The sequence below is a fragment of the Lissotriton helveticus genome, chromosome 1_1 (genome assembly GCF_964261635.1).
Source record: "Lissotriton helveticus chromosome 1_1, aLisHel1.1, whole genome shotgun sequence".
NCBI classification, from domain to species: Eukaryota; Metazoa; Chordata; class Amphibia; order Caudata; family Salamandridae; genus Lissotriton; species Lissotriton helveticus.
In genome coordinates this window covers 678593975-678617392 of record NC_136057.1, presented here as the reverse complement: position 1 = coordinate 678617392, position 23418 = coordinate 678593975, and the positions used below count along the sequence as shown (strand labels likewise).

Genomic DNA, 23418 nt, shown 5'->3' with positions numbered 1-23418 from the left:
TACATTTTTTGCTGACAACGCTCCGCTACAGAGCCCATAAACTACTGGTCTTAGAAAGAAATCTAAATTTTGCCCCCCCCGCAAGCAAGGTGCCTAAAGAAGTTCTAGCCTTTGAAAAAACAATTCTCTCGGCAATTTCATCACAAGAAAAAAGAAAAGCAGGTTTCATTAAACCTAATCTATCGAGAGACCAAAGGGACGCTCTACAAACTCTGGCCAACGACAAAGAAGTTATAATCAAACAGGCTGATAAAGGCGGTTCCATAGTTGTTTGGGGAGTGGAATCATACACGGCCGAAATTAACAAACAATTATTGGACCAAGGATGTTATAAGAAGCTAGACAAGGATCCCACCCAAGAACTGCAAAGAGAACTATTCGCTATCATTAATCAGGGTTTTGAACAGGGTTTCCTTGGCAAAAAGGAACTAGAATATTTGCAGAACAAACATCCACGCATTCCCTTGTTCTACGTATTACCTAAAATTCATAAGGATGAGAACTAACCACCTGGCAGACCCATAGTGTCGGGCTGCGACTCCCTTTTTGAACCTGTTTCAAAGTTTATTGATTTTTTCCTAAAACCTTGCATGACTAAAGTCAAGTCCTTTTTACAGGACACTACTGACTTTATTAACAAATTGACAGACTTATCTTTTGAAGAGAATAAAGACTACTTAGTAAGCATGGACATTACATCTCTATATACCCAGATCCCCCAAGAAGAGGGGTTGGAGGTACTAAGATTGGTCTTAAACACAAGAGAAAGACCTATGAAGGTGCCAACCGAATTTATCATAGATTTGGCTAGACTGGCTCTTAAACGAAATTTCTTTAAATTTAAAGATGATTTCTTCTTCCAAACCCGTGACATGGCGATGGGATGTCCATTCACCCCAGAACTGGCAGTACTGTTTATGAGCCATTTCAAAGAAAGGTTTATCTATGAGAACAATCCATACATCTAATGGATCGGAGGATGGCTCCGATACATTGACGATATTTTTTTCACGTGGTCAGGGACTGAAGAACAACTTGTGTCTTTTCACCAGTGGCTAAATAATCGGACGGAACACATTAAATTTTGTATACAACATTCAAAACATAGATTACCATTCCTTGATGTAGAAGTTTACTGTACAGATGGAAATTTGGTCACAACTTTGTATAAAAAGGAGACAGATCGCAACAAAGCTTTACATTTTTCGAACTATCACCCAAGAAGTCTTCGAGAAAATCTACCGCTGGGCCAATATTTACGTATTCGGAGAAATTGTACATTCAAAGACGAATACATGTTTCATGCGAATGCCCTAAAACAGCTCTACTACTTTGTGGATATCCAAGTAAACTTTTGAAGCGGGCGCTAAAAAGAGCATGGTGGACACCAAGAGACACCCTCCTTACAAAAAATACAAGGAAAGACCAAAACAGAATAGTTTGTGTTTCAACGTTCTGTCCCACGTCGAATTGGTTGAAAAAGCAGATCTGTCAGAATTGGCACCTTGTTAATGATTTGGACGAACATCTGAAAGATACGCCTTTGTTCGCGTTCAAGAAAGATAAGAGTGTGGTTAAGCACATAGTCAGAGCAGCGATGCCAATGAAAAAGCCCCCATCACTGAGAGAATACATCAATTTGCCGCCTATCGCAGGCCACCATCAATGTGGTACATGTGTGTGTTGTCCACTGACAATGGAGGGAGACCTGTTCCAACATAATGGCATTTCATGGAGGCATTCAAAATATACAAACTGCAAAACCAAGTTTGTTATTTATGGCATTGTATGCCCCTGTAACAGACTCTACATAGGAATAACAAGTCAAGAGGTGAGACAACGAATAATCCAGCATAAGTCGCGAATAAAAAAGAATGTTCTCACAGCACCACTCGTACAACACTGGACGGAACACTCACACACAGAAAAGGATTTGAAATGGACTGTAATCTCCAAGGTAAAACCCGACCCAAGAGGGTGTGACCTAGAAGCAAAACTGTCTTCTCGAGAAGCCACTCTAATTCTGAAATACAATTCCGCTGTCACAGGACTCAATGAGATGTCAGAATTATACCACCTTTAAAAGTACCTTTCACCATCACGCTGGATGACTCAAATGACAAACACAAGGACATGGAAATTGAAACTTCATGGACCAGAATACATCAGTTTTAATATACCATCACACATATGGCTTGCAAAGTCTGTCATCACTCGAATTTTAGGCTCCTATTCGACAAAAATATCCACCTTCTTATTGGTGATTGAACGATAGTGTTATACAAAATCATCAGTGTACCCTCCTCGAGGAATATCCTTAAAATAAACGAGAACTTATAGTTTTCTCGAAAAGTGAATTAATTTTCTACACATGAAACTACAACTCCCAGAAAGCTAGGCGCTAAACGAACGCCATAGACTAGCGCCGAGAGAGGAACAGACCGACAGTGCAACAGCGGATGAACACACGCTGTGCCGGTTGAGAGGAGAGAGATTCCATCGAACAAGGTATTTATACTAAAAAGCTTACTACGGGCCGCAAGGATCTTATGGCATGACACTGTTTAGCCGCACGAACTTTAAAGGTTTGTGACTAGACGGAAAATTAGATAAAAGCGGCATTCAAAGCAGACCGTGATTTAACAGCGCGATAGGTCATCTCCATCTTTGCTTTATGAAAACACCTCGACACAAAGCTCACGCTGAAATAATACAAGATCGGAGCTCTATAGCGCTTAGGAGATAATTATGGCGAAATAAATGCCCGAGTTTCTCCTAATATCGACAACAACCATATTTGTTTCTATTTCATACAGGAATTAAGAAACATATATTGGTCGAGTGAGCACCATTTCCACCACAAGAAGGCCCCCTCTTTTGGGAAGGTAATTTTATGCGAATTAGTCAGCAATATGCTGATATTCATTTTCTTTCATATTGGGTTATCTGACATTGTATATATCACAAAAGATTATATAGCAGTCTGCCTTTGTCTCACAGACGACTACGGCAACCTCGCACAATTGATAGTGCATTGTGGATTGATTATGGAACTACTTCTGGTACTTGTGAAATGTGTCACAGTGCAGTGAAATTAGAAATAACACAGGATGGTGTTGAAGACAAGGTAATTCAGCTGAGTACGTCGGTCCGTTGATAAGTTGAAGGTTGCTCTTATGGGATAGTTTAGTAAGAACTGTTGTTTTCATTCTTTTGCAGGACTGATCCCCCAAGGTCCTGATGAGAATCCCCATGACTCAGGGGCTTCGAAACGCGTCGACCATCTCTCTTTCTGTTTTTCAGGCTAATCTTGGAATAATAACATTGTAAAATATCAAGATTGTAAAAAATGGTGATGGGCTGATAGATAATTGTTAGATATATGTATTGAATAACAAAAACAGCACCTCGTCACATTGAGTAAGAAAAGGTCCTTTAAAACCTGGTGAGGTGACTCACGCTTCTTTCTTTTCTTTTTTCAATTTTTCATTTTTCCTACATGACACAACTATTTTTGAATGCGAATGAATGAATAGGATGCTTGCCTTGATTTGTTGACAGATGATGAATGTGATGTGCGATTGTAGCTTCAACACTTTTCAATCTAAATTTGTATTTATTTTTTCTTCAGGTGTCTAAAAATACACCCTTATTCACTCACCTTTAAAAAAAATCGCAGATTTTATACAATCCCTCTCCTTCACGTAAATACTTGTAAAAATTCTGAAATAAAAGTGTTTTGAAATAATTGAAAATCTTGATAAAAATAAAAAAAGATTAATACAGTCACAACTAAGTGTGTGGTAATGCTATAATTGTTTCAATCATTATGCAGCAAAATTTGGGAAAACAGTGAGCAGTACTGGCATTTAGCTTTGTTGAGAATCTTGTACGGCGCGGCCTTACTGCGCTATAGCCAAACCCTTGTCGTTTCATGTAATGAATTATGAGCAGACGCTTTTGAAGGCACTTCATTGAATGGCGAGGGATTCAGGTGCATTTATGAAAGGATTGTAGAGTATGCTGTGGGTACCTCAGGAGGTGGTAAGTTGCATCCGGTGCTATGCCAGACCGCCTCCACAACCCATTGTGGGTTACCCGCACCTGAGAGGGTACCTATTGAGCCCAAACAGGCCACTCCTGCAGTTCGAATCCGAATTACACTGTGGGCCAGATGTATCAAAGGGTTTTACCCATTCTGTGTTATGTTATGTTATGTTATATGATTTGTAACGCGCGCAACTACTCAGGAGTATCCTGGCGCGGATGGACATAGGCAGAAAGGGCACCAATGAAATTAACTAAGAGGGTTGAAAAGATGAGTTTTAAGAAGTCTCTTGAAGATACGGAGGTCCTGTGTATGTCGCAGCAGGTCCGGAAGCTTGTTCCATAGTATGGCCACTTTTACTGACCACGATTGGCCGCCCATCCTGGAGCGACGAAATCGAGGAATGGCCAGTAGGCGACGAGAGAAGGAGGGGAGCGAGCGGCCCGGCTTGTAAAATGCCACGCGGTTCCTAATGTACAAAGGTCCCGAGTCATGCAGGGCTTTGTGAGCCATGGTCAAGATCTTAAATTGGACCTGCGGGGCCACTGGTAGCCAATGAAAGTCACGTAGCAGTAACCTCGCACTGGATCATTTGGCGATGTTGTATAGGAGTCTGGCCACCGCATTTTGAATCAGTTGGAGTTTATTCATGAGGTAGCCAAGGATGCCAATAAATAGGGCATTGGCATAGTCAAGCCTGGAGAGGATAAGTGCCCGAGCCACCATTTCCTTTGCCTGCTGAGGTAGCAGAGGGGAGAACTTCCTAAAGATCTTAAGAGTGCCGAAGCAGATACCAGTCAGTTTTTTAATATGCTCGGCAAACCGGAGATCTTCCCCAAACCCTATCCCCAAGTTCTTGGCCGGGCTGCCTACCAATCGTGGGCATGGGAATTCCGGAGGCCACAAGGCCTCTCTAAACTGAGGGGGAAAGTTGCTGTAAAGCATTATCTCAGATTTTTCTTCATTACACTTAAGATGCGCCTTGGCCAGTCAGGTAAACACAGTGGACTAGCACCTCTGCGCATCCTCGGTGCCCAATTCAGAACCTTTCCATTTGAATAAAAGCTGTGTATCGTCGGCATATGCCATGATTATGGCACCCAGCCCCTCAGCCAGGGCAATCAAAGGGGTCATATAGATGTTAAAAAGTATCGGGCTCAAAGTAGAGCCCTGCGGGGCTCCCATCGAAAGCTTGCTGGCAGAGAAAGAAAAAGGAGGCACCCAGACCTATTGGAGCGCTCCTCCAAAAAGGAACTCAGCCAAGCCCACACTGCCCCAGAGATGCCGTCTATGGGAAAATGTGTTTGTACATATGGCCCTTTGATAGTCTGTTGTAATACAAGGTTTCAAATCCCTTTAATTTGATAGTTTCTTGGTGCATTACATGCCTTCCCAGCCTCTCCTCATGTCCCAGCTTACTGCTCATTGCTGTGGCTGCTCCCACTTTGAGATGGTATCTGCCATGTACTAGAAGCGCTCCATTTAATCTACCATAGAAAAAAGTCTCCTGGCCAAGCACTGTATCATGTGCCGCATCCTGCTTCTTTTGCACCAACTGCCCCTCGGTACCTCAAATGGCTGCTCAAGTGGTCCTCAGCTGCGCCTTTTCAGCTTCCTCGTAGTAGTGGTCGGGTGGGAGCGAGAGTGGGATCGCAGGAAAGCTGAAACTCGGGGTGGACCCACTGCTTGGGAGTAGCAGTGACGTGCTTCTTTGTCCCACAGTTTATAAAGGTCAGTTTATTGCAGGCTTCTCTAACAAATAATTTTTGAGCTACTGGTAGCTCTAAAGATACCTCTAAGTAGCTCTCCTGTGTGCAGCATAGCTTTCTGATATAGATGTTTCTCCTGGGCAAAATTAATTTATGCATACCAAAATTAACAAGCACAACGAACGCAGGGGGGGCGGGCAGCACAACCAAACGAGGGAGAAGGGACAGCAAGCATAATGAACGCGCGGGGGGGGCGGGCAGCACAACTAAACGAGGGAGAAGGGACAGCAAGCACTCACCTGAGGACGACTTCTTCCGGCGGGGGTCGGGGGTAATGGCAAAACAAAAGCGCCGCCCCAAAAAAAAAGTAAACGGCCACCTCAGAATGACGAAAAAAGGGGCGGGGTTTAAAAAAAAGCAAGAAACGCCCACGAATCTGCTCGAGCCGGGGACAGAAGTGAGTGACACACATCTCTTCCAATGGCTATTCTTCATTTATGAAGCTAGCCAATGGAAGAGAAGGCGGGTTCAAGTCCCAGTACTAGGGAACATAAGATCTTGGCTGCGAGACACTGCTGTGCAGTGTACGCTAGGCCGAGCCCTAAAAAGTGTGTGTTGGAGAAAAAAATGTGAGCATTTTCGTAACTGATAAGCTGATTTTTGGAGAAAAAATGGTCACATTTAAAAAAACAGCTGATATTTGATTTATAAATCATGTGGCATTGGTAGATTTATTACTCAAATAATTACTTTGGTGCTAGGCCCAATGCAGCTATGGTCGTTATGTATTGCTCATCTCGAGACACACCAAATTGACAAACCATTTTACATTAATACTGGCAGCCCTGTCTGATACGCAGAGATGATCACTATAGACAATTTATCATGGGGCGGCTACTAATGTAATCTTGTCTGATGTGGTCAATTTTACACCCCTAACATTAATAGCTCGGATGATTTTTACTGAACATAAGTAGCTCTTATTGCAGAAAAGGTTGGAGACTCCTGCCCTTTTGAGTTCTGTGCACTGACATAGTTCTTCATATTAAAAATGGATATTAACACCTTCGGAAATGTATAAAATACTATCAAGTAAATACTCCCCTAAACATGCAATCCTGTAAAACAACTAGAGACCCCCAACTATACAAAACAATGGCGAGAGGTCAAGGGGCCGAGGGGTTGCTCTGGCTTTGTGAGTTGGGTGAATATTTCAAAAACATTTCCCGTCAAATATCATTTGAACTCTTTTCAGGAATTTAGAATAGGCTCACAGTTGTTTAATCAATTGGCTGCATTACAGGGAAACATCAGCAAGAATTACATTGTTAGCGGTTGTAAACAAGAGCATTGGAAAACGGTGGACATGGAAAGACGAAACAGCCATCACAGGTGAATTTGGAACAGATTTGCTACCTACACTTATTAGAATAGTTGCTGTGGAGCCTACATAAAGTATAGGGATAGTTCTACTTACTATGTATGCAGTATGGCTTGGTTGCTTTTGATCACCCCATATTCTGTTGGCTCCTCTAAAATATTTAGGGGCCCATTAGGATGGCAGGTGGACTATCATCCGCCATACATGCGGCGGTCCCGCTCCGCTAATTAGGATGCGACCGCCACCCTGTAAGCAGCACCCACTGCAATGGTGAAATGGCATGTTGCGCATTGCCATGCACAACATGGCAGGCACCACGCAGTACCTGCCACTTTATGCATGGGAATGGGGGGTACCATGGGTACCCCCGAAGTGCAACCCCCACCACCCCACCACCCCTTGGGGCCCACATTGGCCCCCAAAGCACATCCCTGCCAGCCTTTCCATGGCGGCAACGCCGCCATGGAAAGGCCTTGTCAACCCTGCATCATATTATGGCCCAGCTCCACCCAGCCGGCATTCGTAATGATTGCTGAGCAGCGGATGGACTTTCCATCTGCCGCGGTACCCCCTGCCATGATAATATGGCAGGGGGGTAAATCAAGTTGGGATGGTGGGCAGACCGCCGCCCCGGCGGTGGAGATTCGCCCGCCATTATAATCACCCCCTTAATGTTCGTAGGTTCATCTCTGAAGGCTCTTTTCACTTCAACCATAAAGGTTAAGAGAAAATACTACATTTGTAGGTGACGTAAACAGCATTATTTTCCTCTTTCTACTTCTTTGGTACAGCTGGAGTGAGGGACATGAGCGGGCTGTGATTTGCTGTGCTTATCTTTTCCTTGTTTTACAAGATACTGTCATAAGAGGAATATCTTTCTCCATTTTTCGTCAAGTAGTCTGATATAGGCTCTTCTCTCATGTGTAGAGTTTACAACAGTGAACAACTCCATTATTTCATACTCTAAGGGTCAGAGGAACCTTACATAGAATAATCAGCAGAAATTGACTAAAACTGAAAATAGTGTTTTGGTTTAGAGGGGATTGCACACTCAGAGGCAAGGAGCTTTTTTATATTCCTTGTAAATCTTCCTTAGTGGCATAAAGCATAATGAAGCTAGTACAAAAGCAAATATTTCTTTAGCAAGTTATTAATTTTATGACGGGTAATGTCAAGTGTGACACATATTACAGTTTGAATAATAGCAAAAAGTTTGCATTTACAATAAATAAAGGATGGGTTAGTATGTCTACCGTATATAGTACAAATTATTCATCAACAAACTACAGACATGACAAAGGATTAGCAATGCATGGTAGGATACAACACTAAACACAGAGCATGGTATTGTTCATTCAAATGCACTGGAACAAGTTTTAACTAAGGTTGAAAAAAGATTGCGAGAAAGGGAATTGTGCGCACAACATAAAGCCTCAAAAGGTGGACTGCTGTGATGTCTCAGGCTAATATGAGCCACACCCAGTCTAACTGGAACTAGTATAAGAGACAAAAGAGATTCAGACCTAGGAATACAACTGACGGGGAAGATAGGGGGAAGCTTGCCAACAGTCTCAGTTAGTATCCTGCGATAATGACTCTAATATAATACACTACAAATATCTGATGAGAGCATATGTTACTCCAGGGACCCTGCTAATCCTGATGTATTCCTCAGGTGTGTGACCACTCCGGTTGACATTTGATGTTTGTGGTGGTTATCTTTCTGGACAAAAATTAAAACATCTGGGCGATTTTACGATGTTCCCCCTAATTGTGCATATTAGCAATGTTGCTGGTTAGGAAAGATTTGGAATTGGTTTTGGCCAATCTAAAACTCGACATGACGTGAAAGGGCTCCCCTTTCCCACTTAAATGACAATCCCTAAAAGACATGAGAAAATGAAAAGATTACCAGTATAGAAAGGCATCATGCCTGACACCACTGACGTGGTTGCCACATAACAGGAGTTGATGGCTGAGAAGCCAGATCATCGACCACCATAGATATGCACATATCTAACTTGTGATCTGGTGGTAACCTTATTTAATGCTATATATTATTTGGAATACAATACTGTTAGTCCTGGTATCCTTGGCGTGGTTCCCCCATACATTTTAGATTCAGACCTTCTTCGTGGTTGTTGGCCTTAGGAATCTGCAATCTTTACAAATGCTAACCACTGCTAAAATTCTTGTGCTTTTTCCCTAAAACATAAAATTGGCTTCTAACCAACTGGCATATTTAATTTGCTTGTAAGTCCCTAGTAAAGTGGCACTACATGTGCCCAGGGCCTGTAAATTAAATGCTGCTAGTGGGCCTGCAGCACTGGTTGTGCCACCCACTTAAGTAGCTCTTTAAACACGTCTCAGGCCTGACATTGCAGAGCCTGTGTCTGCAAGTTAAACTGCCAATGCGACCTAGCAAAAGAAACCTTTTTGACAGGCCCAAATCTTCCATTTAAATACATATAAGTCACCCCTAAGGTAGGCCCTGCACAGCCCCAGGGGCAGGGTGCAGTGTATTTAAAAAGTTAGACATGTAGTTTTAGGTTTTACATGTCCTGGTAGTAAAAAAAATAAACTTAAATTAGTTTTTCACTACTGCAAATTCTATCTCTTCCAAAGGATAACATTGGAGTTACCTTTTAGAAGTGTAATTTCCAAATGGGAAGAGATGACTAGTTCTTTTTTGGTGTCTCTGGAGTCACAATTTAAAATCCCAACTTAAGGTGACGTCAGATTTTGAATTGCAATTCTGTAAGTGCCACTTTTAGAAAGTTGGAATTTACTTGCCTTAGCCATTTTGTGCCTGCAGCCTGTTTCAAGGTCACACAACTGGGTGTGGGTGACAGTTGGGCTTTGTGTATTTCTCCTAGACAGTCACACACAATGGGTAATTAGGTGTAACTGGATGGACCATGAGTGGCAGGATGGGAGGGAGGAGCTGGGCACAGCCCCACTTATACTTTAATAGTCTGTGTCCTGTCTCCACACAAAGGGCATATCCCCTGTAGTTAGTCTGGAGCCAAACCAGGAAAGGCAGGGCACTGTGTATAAAAGAAAGAACTCAGACACTAACTCTTCAGTACACCTCTGTACCCATGGGTACTCTGCCAAGAAGGACAGCTGTGCTGTTAGAAGGACTACCACTCTGCTGGACTGCCGATCTGAAGTAACTGCTACACTACTGTGGTGAACTACAGCCTGCTGCCCTCTTGTCTGGGTAAGAAGGACTGAACCTACATCTCTTGAACCCAGAGTGACTCCAAGGGCTAGTTGGCTGGCCTCCTGATCTGAAGCTTCAGGGACATAACAGGCTTCCAACAACCTTGCACCTACACCTGAACTTTGCCATCTGTGAGTCTACCCTACCAAGTGGTGCCGTCCAAGTCCTGGACCCTTGGAAGAGGCTTAAGGTGCTCTACCACCCTCTGTGGATCCAGTAAAAACCCAATGCATCTCCTCTGCTGCGCAGCGCCATGCGTGCGTGGGCTGGACCCATTCCAAAGATCCACATCCCTGCCCCAACCCACAACACCTTGGAAACCGCCACTGTGCGATGCATCCTTAGTGCAGGCTCCTGCATCTCTCAATGACAGCAGCCTAGTCGAAGACACCGGACTCCACATCACAACCTTGCAGCTCTTCAGAACCAACTCATGAACTGCTATAATCGTTAGACAGAATGCGAAGTATAATGCGTACAGCATAAATAATAAAATAAAATAAAACTGTAATAGCATTGTCTGTTGCTATAACATATATAAAAATACATACATAAATAATACAGGCTAATATACTCAACCGGTGCTTGTAAAATACGCTAACCCCAGAGTACCTAACCTAGGTCTAGTATGAGGGAAGAAGTAGGTGCTGCCTTAGCATAAGTTTTAGTTTTGCCAAGAATTGCCAAAGGTTTCTCTAGGTTCTAATCAGCTCCATACCTTAGAATGAGAGAGGCTGGTATCTCTTTCCCGGGACTCGATTTACCAACACCCTGCAAGGGGAGTCAGAAACACTGGAGCTGGATTCTCGGCAGGAGGATGACAGCATCTGGTCAGTGCGTCAGCTGGGGAGTTGGTTTCCTTCGGGACTTGGTGTGGTGAGCTGTGTCGTGCAAGCAGGTAGTCGAACTTTACCGAACCACACCGTGCTTTGCCATAACAAGTGAAGGTATATTTATACCTTGAAGGTGTTTAGGAATGCCGGTATTGACTTAAAAGTCGGGCATATGAACGTCATGAATGAACCCTACGGAATAGATGTTCATGCATAATAATAAGTTCTTGGAGAAACCAATATGCAGGTAAGGGGAAGTCCCTAATGGCTTAAGAGTCTGGTTTTCCAAGAAATCGTTGTGACGTAGATGAACGGATGGAAGTAGCAATGCCTGTATTTGGGTAGCATGGGCTATGCCTAAATAAGGACTGGATTTCTATGCCTATATAAGGGCAATGTGAAATGTACCTATTTAAGGGCATGAAATGGGAAATTCATACGGAATCTTAATCGATTCACAACAGAACCAAAGCATGCTTCAGCTGCGTGGTGCATCTTTGATGCAGATCCACACAATGCTACGCAACCCAGGATTTAAGTTACTTTTGTGCAGCGGGCCTAATTGAGCCTCTGTAGCCGGCCCATGCTCCATTGCGGTCAGCCTGAACTAGAGACTTTGGGGCTGATTACGACGGCGGAAGGACCGTCACCGCCAGCCCGGAGTTGGCGATCCTTCCTCAGCGGAGCGCGATTGTTCTACCGCCATATTACGATGGCAGTGGGATCCAGACAGCGACCGTAGAAGACGCAAGGTCCGCCCGGCACGGAACCGCCACAGGCATTCGTTGCGATTGCTGGGCGGAGCGGTCTGCATCCACAAAATGTTGGCGGTGCCTAAAAGGCACCATCCGCCAAATTACGATGCTGTCTCCAGCCAGCCTTTCCGCAGCTGGAAAACCACAATCGAAATGCTGGTGGAGATTGGCTTTGGGGGCCAGTTGCGGGTCCTCAATGTGTTGGGGGGGTGTTTGTGCACTGGGGGGGTACCCATGGTACCCCCCTACGTTTCACTGCACCAAGTGGCAGGCACAGTGTGGTGCCTGCCCCGTAGTGCAGTGAAATGCACACCATGCATTTTTTTTACACCGCTGCGGTGCTGCTGTCAGCAGCACCCGCCGCAATGTTACAGGTGCAGGATGCAACCGCCACCGTGGCGGTTGCATCCTGAGTTGCTGTGCGGAACCACCACAGGTATTGCGGACAGGTCCCGGTCATTCCAGTCCGTCCGCCATCGTAATCAGCCCCTTTGTCCTGGTCTGGCGCAACCAGATATCTACAGTTGGTGCTTTATGCTTTTTGGTGCTATTTTTATCTAGAACTTTAAAGTTCCATCTCTTCGGTTCTACTAAGTCGATTTTTGTTGTTTGGTCTTGCTATATTTATTAACAAAATTTCTATTCCTCGAACTTGGTGTGGGACCCTTTCTGTGTGGTGTTTTCACTGCCTTACTGTTTGAAGTGTTGCACAAATACTTTACACATTGCGTCTCAGTTAAGCCTGACTGCTCTGTGACAAGCTGCCAGGGGGTTGAGTGCAGTTTGATTTGGGGTTTGCTTGTGCCTTACCCTGACAGGGATTGTTTTGCTGCTTGACCAGGGTTCACACTCCAGTCAATAAACAATCCAACTACCTACAAATACACTTATTGTAATTAAATATAGATGTTTAACCTTCAAAAGTGAGTTCTAATTAAAGGGGACCCTGTTTCACAGGTGCCAAAATGTGAATTGTATTGTAAAGTACAATCTGTATGTGTATAACCATGCCATTCAAATTCTGTACTCTTGCCCCGTATTATAATAAGGACCACTGGAATTATATAGAAGTTTAGAACCAAATTATATGTATGGGATGAATACATTATTTGCCCAAAAAAGGTAAATGTGGTATAATGCATCACCATCTGTGGCAATATTATTTTGCTAATATGTCTTTTTGAAACACATTAATGCTGTCTGTGCAAATGCTTGACCAAATTAGTATCAGTTTACCAGAAGAGGAAAGCTATAAGCAACAGGAAGATGACGAGTTATCTTTTGCAAAGGATGTTCCACAGCATGTCATGTATGGTACTTTTTTAAGAACTTATGTGTTTGACCTAGAAAAATGTTGTTGAAATTTTGAATTTCGCAGTAAAAGAGGAATTATATGGCAAGTATGGTAAATGCATAACTTTGTGGAAAATGCTGAGGGGGCCGAATTGTACAATTCCAATAGCCTTGATTACAAATGATAAATATTTTATAAAGATATATTAAAAGATTGAGTCAAGGGACAATTTTACGTTAGCTAAAGAGTGTCCCCTGAATTCAGACTTTGGTTATGTTTTATCATTTTTAGTCATTTGAGGGTAACTCTATCGATTTCAGGATGATTATGGAGTCATACATATTATTGAAGCAGTGTAGTGCAGATAGCCTCTTCACACGGATGCAGTCTACATAAGGAATGTCCTGTCCATGAATTTGTGGCAAGGTAGAGAGGTTCTATGAATGAGATGACAGTCTAGTGCAGAGAGATCATATAATCATCCTGAGAATGCACAGGTATCAGGTAGGTGGCACTAACTTTCCTTTATTGCAATCTTACCTTAGACCAGCATATAAGGTAAGAAAACACTCCACCAAGTCCATTAGTGGCATTCATTCAACAAGGGGCCAAGATTCAACTTTCAGCCTAGATGCCCACACACATCCAAGAAACAATCAAGGAATCAGGCTTCAGTCTAGTGCATGGAACTCCTGCCCATGAAGAGCTAACAGTTGCCTGGCATGAGATGACAGTCTAGTCCAGATGGCCTCTCTCCTAGGGGACATCTCGTCTAGTACAGAGAGCTTGTGTCCTTTCAAGGTCTGACCATAGTTGGGGAGGGAAAAGTAGTGCTGATAGGCCCTTCAACTGAGGGAGGTCGGAAGAAGCGAGCATAGGGATGTCTTCTGTAGAAAACCCCTGACTATGAGATAAGTGGCTGAGTCTAGTAATTAAGGGTTCTATGCTTTGGATGATCTAGTACAGATCTAACCATATCTACATGACGTCCTATCTTGGGTAGAGCTTTGTGCTCTAGACTAGGGTTCCAGAACCTAATATTGTTCCAGAAGGAGTCAATTAAACACAGACTGTCAAGATAATCACATTTTAATGAGTCCCAATTACATTCAATGTATGTACCTTTATTGAGTGGATATACTAACAATCAAGCACAGACCAAGGTTGAACAAGTCTTTGCTAGAATTTCTTAAAATCATTGACATCATTGTTATGCAGTGCAATGGCCCCATCCTATGAACTGAAACTAACTGCAATAAACAGCCCACCTCAGGACAGAATTTCTTTAAATTGGACCATACACACAGGAACACTGTGCTAGAGTGTCCCTACTCTTTTGAGAGTAGCTCTCCTCAGCAAACTGCCCCAGTACAGAAGAGTTCTCTGCAGCAGACTGGCCAATAAAAAGAGGCACTTTAAATGTGCTAGCTTTCCAAAATAATATTTGTGCTCTAAGAACAATACACATCTTCAGCTAGGAGTGCATAGACGGTCTAGGTATACATGTCCAAGTGTTGATGAAAAAATGTTTTCTTGAAACCGTAAAGGACCCATTGTGTACCTAATTGTTTAGACATGGTCAGCAACGATGGAGAAAGGTTCTGTCTACACTCCTCTATGAGGGCTCCTCTATGAGGAGACAAATGTGCCCTAGAATGATTGGATGGAGCCTTTGAACTTGGAGAATATGCTGATTTTGAACTGAAGTTGTACAGAGCCTGATCAGGAATGTAGAAGTTGGTGCTTCCCTCAAGTTAGTTAAACACTTTCTGGAGAGACTCCTGCATGCACTATGCTACTGTTGCTGCTTCCAGAACTCTAACCTTGACTGTGTGGAATCTCTAAGCCAGCCCAAGGAGTCCACAGACGCAGATACAGCACCTTGAGGTCCAATCTGTCCTCGCTGCCCAAGAAACTTGTGTAGCCTGAGAGGAGTCCTTTGTATCTTTGGGCTCCAATCCTTTTTCGGTCGAGGCTAGGCAGCGCGCATGCACTGTCTGAAAGACCTTTAGTAATTAGGAGACAGAGTGTAACCCTGCCTGCTACCTGGCATTGGTTCACTCGGGTATTGCTCTGCTTTCCTAGCGTGTTACTGGGTGGCGCTCAGAAACATCACTTCCGTTTTCAGGCAAGCAGCAACGATGAACTACAGCTTAGTTACGCTGCAGGTCTATGTCTGATTAGTGTAGGGACTACTTTGGTTTTGTTTAAATGCCGTGGCACAGGCTTCTCAGGCCGCCATGCCCATAAGTTTACTATGCACGGGCGCCGTGTTTTATATTGTAGCTCGCTTTCATTAGCACTTCCTTATTACCATGTTGCCCTCTTCCTGGGCCACCATGCATCTAACTTAGATGCAGGGGCGCCGTGCTTTCTTTCAGCAAGGCCCGCTTTCAGTTGGTTCTAAGAAGCCAGCCATTCAAGGACAAAGGGCTGTTTAACTTGTAATTTAAGGTGCTCTCTCCCCTGCTGCTGAAGGGGGGTGCTCTGCTGCTTTTTAAGTGCAGGTGCACTCTGTAGTCAACCGCACACGCCGTCATGGTAGGTTAATGTTCCTAAATACCATCCTAATTTGTGCGTGCCCCCTTGCTTTCCTACGCCTTCGCCCTTGTTAATCATCCCGATTTAAAAAAAAGGTTATTTGTAACTGTACGCATTTTGGGAATTGTGGAACTTAATTGTTAGATTTATGGTCAACTTCTTTTCTGCATAGAGCGACACCTACTTGCAATTACACAATAAATGCGTCAACCTGAGTCCGTTTTGTGAAGAGTCAAGGATTTTACTGACCCTGCGAGTCTGCTCTCCTGGTCTGTTTTGTTTCGTCAGCTACCTGCTGCTACACCGTCGGGCTTGCAGTTCTGCTGTACTTTTTGGCTGGTGTAGTTCATATCTACCAATATTGAGGTGTTGACACAGCACTTTTCCACTCTTTCCTTCGGAGATAAAGAATGTTAATACCATGCTTAATTGCACACAAGAAAGGTATTTAATTATTTGCTTTAAAGGCAATGTTATGGTAGTGCTTTCAAGGACAGATTCAAGTAACCAGCGATGTGAGTTTTTTCCCGCCAACATTATATCTATCAGCCCTTAAAGGATACAGTTCTTCTGAGTCTCTGGGCCTCATAATTCCAGTCTTAGTATGAAATGTCGGTTTTCTTTGTTTATCACCCCATAAATATCTAAAATATAGTAAAATCTATTAACTAACTGCATTATTTTAATAGTAACATAGCAGTCTCAGTGAGTAATTAAAACCACATGGCAATTTTGTTCCTTTCCTGCTGTCTTTAATCAGCATGTAATAAAGTTCAGACGTGGTGTTTATTTACATTGTTACGGACTTAAATGGCTCTGCAACATAGTTGTTTTAATACTAATTCCAACTGCTTATCAATTGTAGATGTTGTAGAGAGGATGTAGCCTTACGGCTAGAGAGTCCTCATCGAAGCTGGGGAACCGGGTTTGAGTCTCGACAGCGACGCTCAACATCCTGTGATTCTGGGCCAATCACTTAATCTCCCTGTGCCTACAAAAATTAATGTGTCCTTCTCTATTGAAACTAGTGCTCATGTAAAGTGCTTGGATACCCGATGTCTCAGGTCTAGTTCGCGCTTTATAAAACTAAACATTTTTTTTTTAAAAAGGAGATTTTTACAACAAAAACGTGTCATGATTTCAGCTACAGGTTTTAGGAGTTAGCCTGCAGCCTGATTTTGTGTTGTTACTTACATATTTCCTATTCTTTATACATTCGTTAAGGCAACACCACGAATTTTTTTATTTTATAGATGCAGCATAAGTGTATATTTTGTATTTCTCCATAATGCACTAATTATGACCTTTAATAGCAAAGTGATCTGAATGTCATTTGGTCCCATAAGTGTGTTAACCTTTTGTGCGCATTATATGCAGAATCCTTATTGTGATTAACTTTTAGACAACCACTTGGGTTAAGGTTGGAAATTTTTCTTTGTGTTGGCCTCGGTAGGCTGAACTACAGCAAACCTTCGCCAGGACAAACCTCCTTCCTAAGGGTCACACAAGTCTCATGTCTATGGGTGCAGATGCTCACATCGCTCAAATGCCGCATCCGCTGTGTCTCACATGGCCATGTGTTGGCCTGGTGTTTTGAGTGCAAGAGCTCTCAGTTGGCTGACTACTGCATATCAAGCCTCTTTCACAGCACCCTGTCTAGTTAGCTGCTTGTAACATAATGCTCTCAATTTTAGCATGGATATAATATTCAGGTAGTTCTTCCATATGTGCTCTTTTGATTGTCTCCTGCAGTGGTGTAATTGCATATATGTCAAATTAGCACTCCACTGCAAACTGTAAATATAAATAACCCCTTGCCTGCCCATGACGGAACCACGCTGCCATGAGCCACGGCTGACGTGTGCTCATGACGGCGTGGTTCCGTCATGCGGCTGCTGCTTCGCCCACGCGGCATTAATTCCATGCCTGTGCGGGCGAATTAATGAGCGGGCGGGGCCGTGACGGAACCACGCCGTCATAGGCACATGCCGCCCGTGACTCATGACGGCATGGTTCCATCACGAGCATAGCAGCGCCGCGCTCACCCCCCACCCACGCCACGGCGAAGGGTTTAAAAAACAGTGTCATTTCCCATGCCAAAAGCGCCAACTTTTAACAATGCAAGACCTATTGCATTGCAAATGCTTGTTTGGGTTAGATACAGGTCTGACCTGATCAGCTTCATACATGGTCCCCCTTGGGTGTGGAACAACTGACAATGAGCTGCTAGGGCACCTAAGTAGAAAGTTATTCCCATTTTGGGCGACCTCCACCACTTCCCTCAAACCTAGGCTAATATTCCTGGAACCTGAAAATGCACTCTTCAAATATGAAAGCACGGGTCCGTTTTCTGAAATTTACGAGGTAAACTCAATATCGACTGACAAAGAGTTTGTTCTCTACTGTTTTAGATAGTCATGAACACTAGGATAATCAACAGTGAGCGTTAATACTTGAAACAAAGAAACTTCATTATGGCAGAAGGATGTCAAATTCTCCATTTTGCATTGCATTGATCGAGGTCCTTTGCGATCGCATCATTTGTTTGTGAACATTCCTTGGCACTTTTAGAGGTGCAGTGACTGCCTTGTTGTGGCATTATGCTTTTTGCTGCCAGACTTTACGACGTTCATCATCTAGTGATTGTGATCAACGTATAGAGTGCATAGCCAGGGGGGCTGTTTTTCTTCTAGGCCTTGACTGCTCATCTACGTTTACCTATAGAGTGGAAGCTTTAGGAGGTTTACTTTCTGGCACAGACCATTTTCTGAGTTCTTGGCCCCACTAGCTGCGAACCCCAGTGAGAAAGACAGACAGAGTCTCAAAAAGGTGCACGCGCAGATACCACTTAAACTGAATCTGTTTAAACGGTTATAATCTAACTCATTTTTCTTAGCAGGCTGCAATGAGTAACCAGTGAAACAGTATCAAGAAGCAATACAGTTTGAAAATGCATAGTTTATACATCACTATAATGGGAATACAAAAATGTAAAATTTCTTTGTACGGATTTAAGATCATATTTTATTATGTATTAACATGAAAAATAAAATACTAACATCTTGATAAATAGTAAGACTCGTCATCGCAGTCAATAAGGCCTGATGCATAAAAGCGTGTTCTGCGCTGCATTTTCAGAGCATCAAAGGTCCGCTCTGTGATTTGCAAAGGCATATTTAGGAGCCAACTCTTTAATTAGATTCACAAAGTCTGTTTTTTCCATGCATGCTCTGCACACCTCTCCCCAGCTGTCCAGGATCTTTTTCAGCTCCAGTACTCTCAGCTTGGAAAGATCTGTTGATTTTAAATCCAGCACCTTCTCTGTAAAAATGAAAAAGAAACATAACGATGCATCAAACCTGAAGCTGAACACATTTCTGATTGCACTTCATGGGATTTCAGAGCCAGCATGGGCCTGGAAACAAGCAATCCCACCGAGCCCACAACCTATGCAAACAAAGGACCCCTCGCCTTAGATAAGTGAAGGTGGAACAATGCCCACATATAACCTCCCTATGGTGGCCTTACCTAAATTCCATCTTCTCTGAACAGAAAATGTGCAAAAATCAATTCATATAAAGGTGATAATTTGGAGTGAGGTAACACAGATAATTCTTCCATCATAATTAAATGGTGGCAGTCTAGGTTGTCTCCAGTGGCTAGCAACTTGGGATACAGTTTTGTTCAGATTGGCAATAGTAATATATTTTAGGTCCTGTTGCCTTTACAATCTCAGTTCCAGATGGAGATCTCACAGGCATAAGTAATCAAACAATGAGTAGGTATGTTTTGTATCTAAATATTAGTGTCAAGTAATCTAGTATATAATACTATGTAGGCCTTCTTTGCCCATTCGCTAGGTTCCAAACCTGTTAACGTATAGAGGAAGAGAGCAGACTTACACAAAAGAAAACATATCCTGAACAAATAATTCCCTGATTATCTAATTTATCCTCTTTTTTTCTTTTGTGATTGTGGTACAATCATGGAGGAAGGGAGGGGAGGGCAAACACCACTTTATTTTGTATGCTATATTTGCAAAAAATATATAACTAAAACAGATAGTTAAGTTATGCATAGCTTTTACTGAGAGCCATTAGTGCGAATGGTTCACAGACAGAAGATCAAGGCCACTAACATCGACCTACAAAATTATCGACCACAAAAATATCAACATTCTATACCTTTACTGTAAATGATAAAAATATCGGAACAAAAATATCAATGTAATGGCATGGATTTCTGTATGCGGCTGGAGATCACTATCTTTGTGGCCAGGGGGTGCCCGCTTACACATTATAAAAGCTGGCGGAGATGGGCAGAGTATCGCGGCCTAGAGCTAGAACCTGTTTCAGTAGCCAGGTCAGCGGACTTGGTGTCCCTCCCACTATAGTGGATATTCAACATTGCCCCGTGGATGTAGGTGTACTATGTCTGGATGGATGCAACTGTTCTTATCTGGTGTTGCTCTGGAGTAGGCGTAAGTGCGATGGGGGGTAGGGTTTGGGGTTTGTTTTCTTTTTATTTCTTAGGTTATTGTTTCAAATGTATTGCTCTTAAATTGTCCTATTTTGTCATGGAAACTGTCAAAGTCATTTCTATATACATTTTATGTGCATGTGTTGCTGGGTTGCAGTGCTCTGCGATACATTTATTTGGCAAATAAAATCTGTTCTTAAAAAAAACAAATATTGATGTAGCTAATATAGTTGTGAAAAATATTAGTTTTGTTATATATAAAAACAATTATTAAATATTAAATATTTTTAAAAGTAAAAGTAATAAAGTAAAAAATACATGTATTTTATGAATTTAAGAATTATTTAAAACAATTAACACACATATAATAATATATTCATTTAATTATATATAATTCTAAAATATTATTAAAGTAATACTTTTGATGTATATGATCATTGATTTTAATATATATATATTTTTGCACTTTTGTGAATTGATGTATATCACTTTATAGAGGATATAGTATTGACCATGTGACTTTCCACACTACTTATGTCACTTCCTTTCTTCTCTGTATGACATGTGATCAAGCCTCGGCTGAGGCGAAACGCGTCATGGCGACTGGTGGGCTGTTACTCACGAAATAAACTCACTGGAAACGAGAGCACCGAGTTTGTGGCTTTTTTCAATTTTCGTTATCGACGGAAGCGGATGCCGAGTTGGTTTCGAACTACTGTGAATATTTGTACCTGGAGGCTTCTAGGGTACGGAAAAAGCCCCTCCTCTGTAAGTGGCGACAAGCGGCGGGAAGCAGAGGTTCCTGTTTGGGAGCCGGATTTTGGACTCCGGTGTGGAGGAAGCCGCGAAAAGCCCCTGCGAGACAGGCACACGTTGACTCTGACTGGAGGAGCTGAGTATCAACAAAAAACTGAGGTATTTCGGCAACCGGGTTGGGAGTCCAACTGCTTGAGAAACGCGCAGTGAGGAGTGTGCACGAACTCTGTGCATGTGCAAGAAACTATCCTTGTGGCGGAGTTCGTCTCGTTTCCTGTATTTGTAATAACGCCATACATCACCATGTCTGACACCGTGTTGAGAAGTAGGGAGCAGGCTGCCTTATCGGTTTTCGTCACCCCGGCTGGGGGGGCGACAGCTCCGACAATACTGGACAATGCCGCGAGTACAACCACACCCAATGTTCGTGATTTATTTCGTAAACTAGAAAAGCTTATGAAAAAAGAAATTTCCAAATGGTGGGAAAACAAGTCTTTATCAATGTACCTGGAAGTTGGCCGCGTACCACGTGGTCTTAGAATCACACTTGCACCGAGCTATGATAGCCCCGATCCGTTAATGCTCGAAAAATGGGCGGCAACCAATCTGGATTGCTCGGCTAAACTCATGGCAATCCTGGTGGAGTTTGCTGAGAGCGACCGAGCAAAAATACAGAAAGAGGTTGAGTTAGTGGAATCGGAACTAGCCGAACTGGGAGAAAATGATGTAGTCATGAAGAAAATGAGAGATGACATGGAATCTCGGCTTGCCAAGGAGGAGGAAATTATAAAAAAACGCAAAGCGTTTAAATTTGAAAGAGACCGATTGGACTACTTAAATGGCCATATTTTTACTTTTGCCCGTAAATTTGAAAACAAGGGAAGCCAATCAGGAACTGGAAGCGCTGGAAATGCAACAAAAAATAATATAAGCGCTACTTCATCCATTAGTCTGAGCTCCACTGAGGGAAGCGAATCAGACGGAGGACAACAGAATACCCCGGTGGGGTTTATTGCACTCACGCCCGCACAAGAGGTACAACGCCTATGCGAGGCAAGACGAGAGACTCTACGACCGAGAGTGAAATTCTCCCAAACAGGACAAGGGCGAACCGCAAACGGGCAGAGCGGAGACGATGCCACAAAAAGAAATGGGGGTGCAAACAGAAAGAAGAATCAACGGAGATGGGCGAACAAAAAACGGGGGAACCAACAGGGTCCCCCTCAATAATAAACTAAACAAATATCGTCCTAACCCCAAAAGAAACCAAGATCTTGAGCCTAGGATTGTCCTTTTGCCCACCGCGATCCTTTGACTATGCAGGAACTCGCATGGACGCCTACAGGTTCATAAGAAAACTCAAATTGACCAAATTCCATCGTCTTAGACCAAATAAAAAGGCCATTACAGAATCCAATACAAATCCCACATCTCTATCAGCAGGAGATGCTCCCTCCTTTGAAGAAATTTGGGAACTGCAAAATGAACAAAATCAACTAGGGGAGACTATATCCTCTACCATGTCGAATCCAAATTTTGGGCGTAATGCATCACGAACACCGTTTAAGCCCAAATCCACCTTTAATCCAATTTCTGTTCATGACAATTTAGATATCTACCAGGACCTAATAGCGGAAGACCTTAAAAAACTTTACATCAACACAAATAAAAAGAGCCAAGCCATTGCGAGACAGAACCAGTGCTATAATTCACTAATCAAGAAATTGAGAACAAATGAGAGTTTGGTGGTGAAACAAGCGGACAAGGGGGGCAATATTGTCCTCTGGGGACGTGACCAATATCTAGCAGAAGCAGAAAAACAGCTAGAGGACACATCCTGCTACCGTAAAACTAACATTACCATGATCAGAACGGCCTGGAATGAACTCAATGGAAAACCTATTGGCTGGCGCAGCAGTGGGTTGATCACCTTAGACGAACTAAAGTTTCTAAAGAAGGAATTCCCGGTGATACCCACATTCTACCTTCTGCCGAAGGTCCACAAGGATTCCCTGGTCCCACCAGGTAGGCCAATAATATCGGCGATCGGCAGTGCGACGGAAAACCTTTCAAGGTACATTGACTATTTTTTACAGGAGTGGGTGAAAGGATTGAACTCTTATATAAGAGATACTACTGACTTTTTGTGTAAATTGTCTAAGCTTAGCTGGAAAGAGAATTACATATTGATGACACTGGACATTTGTTCTCTCTATACCTCCATAAGACATATGGATGGCCTGAAGGCAATTCAATTTTTCCTAGACAAACGTCCTTTGCATAATGCTGAACACAACAGAATGCTTATGGGGATGTTACAAATCTGTTTGCAGCAAAACTTTTTCTCCTTTGGTGGCCAGGCCTATCAACAACTCAGGGGGGTGGCTATGGGGTCT

The 23418-nt window shown here is 42.9% G+C and overlaps 2 protein-coding genes across 2 annotated transcripts in view; one reads left to right on the top strand and one right to left on the bottom strand.

Moving 5' to 3' along the window:
- HSPA14 (heat shock protein family A (Hsp70) member 14) overlaps nucleotides 1-23418 on the top strand; it is a 440582-nt gene that overhangs the window by 35303 nt on the left and 381861 nt on the right. The window lies entirely within an intron of this gene.
- The window catches only part of CDNF (cerebral dopamine neurotrophic factor), a 149707-nt gene continuing 145078 nt past the window's right edge, over nucleotides 18790-23418 (bottom strand). The window contains exon 4 of the mRNA XM_078655046.1: nucleotides 18790-19108. Coding sequence (XP_078511172.1) covers nucleotides 18930-19108 — 179 coding nt within the window. The 3' untranslated portion in view covers nucleotides 18790-18929. The remainder of the gene's footprint in view (nucleotides 19109-23418) is intronic.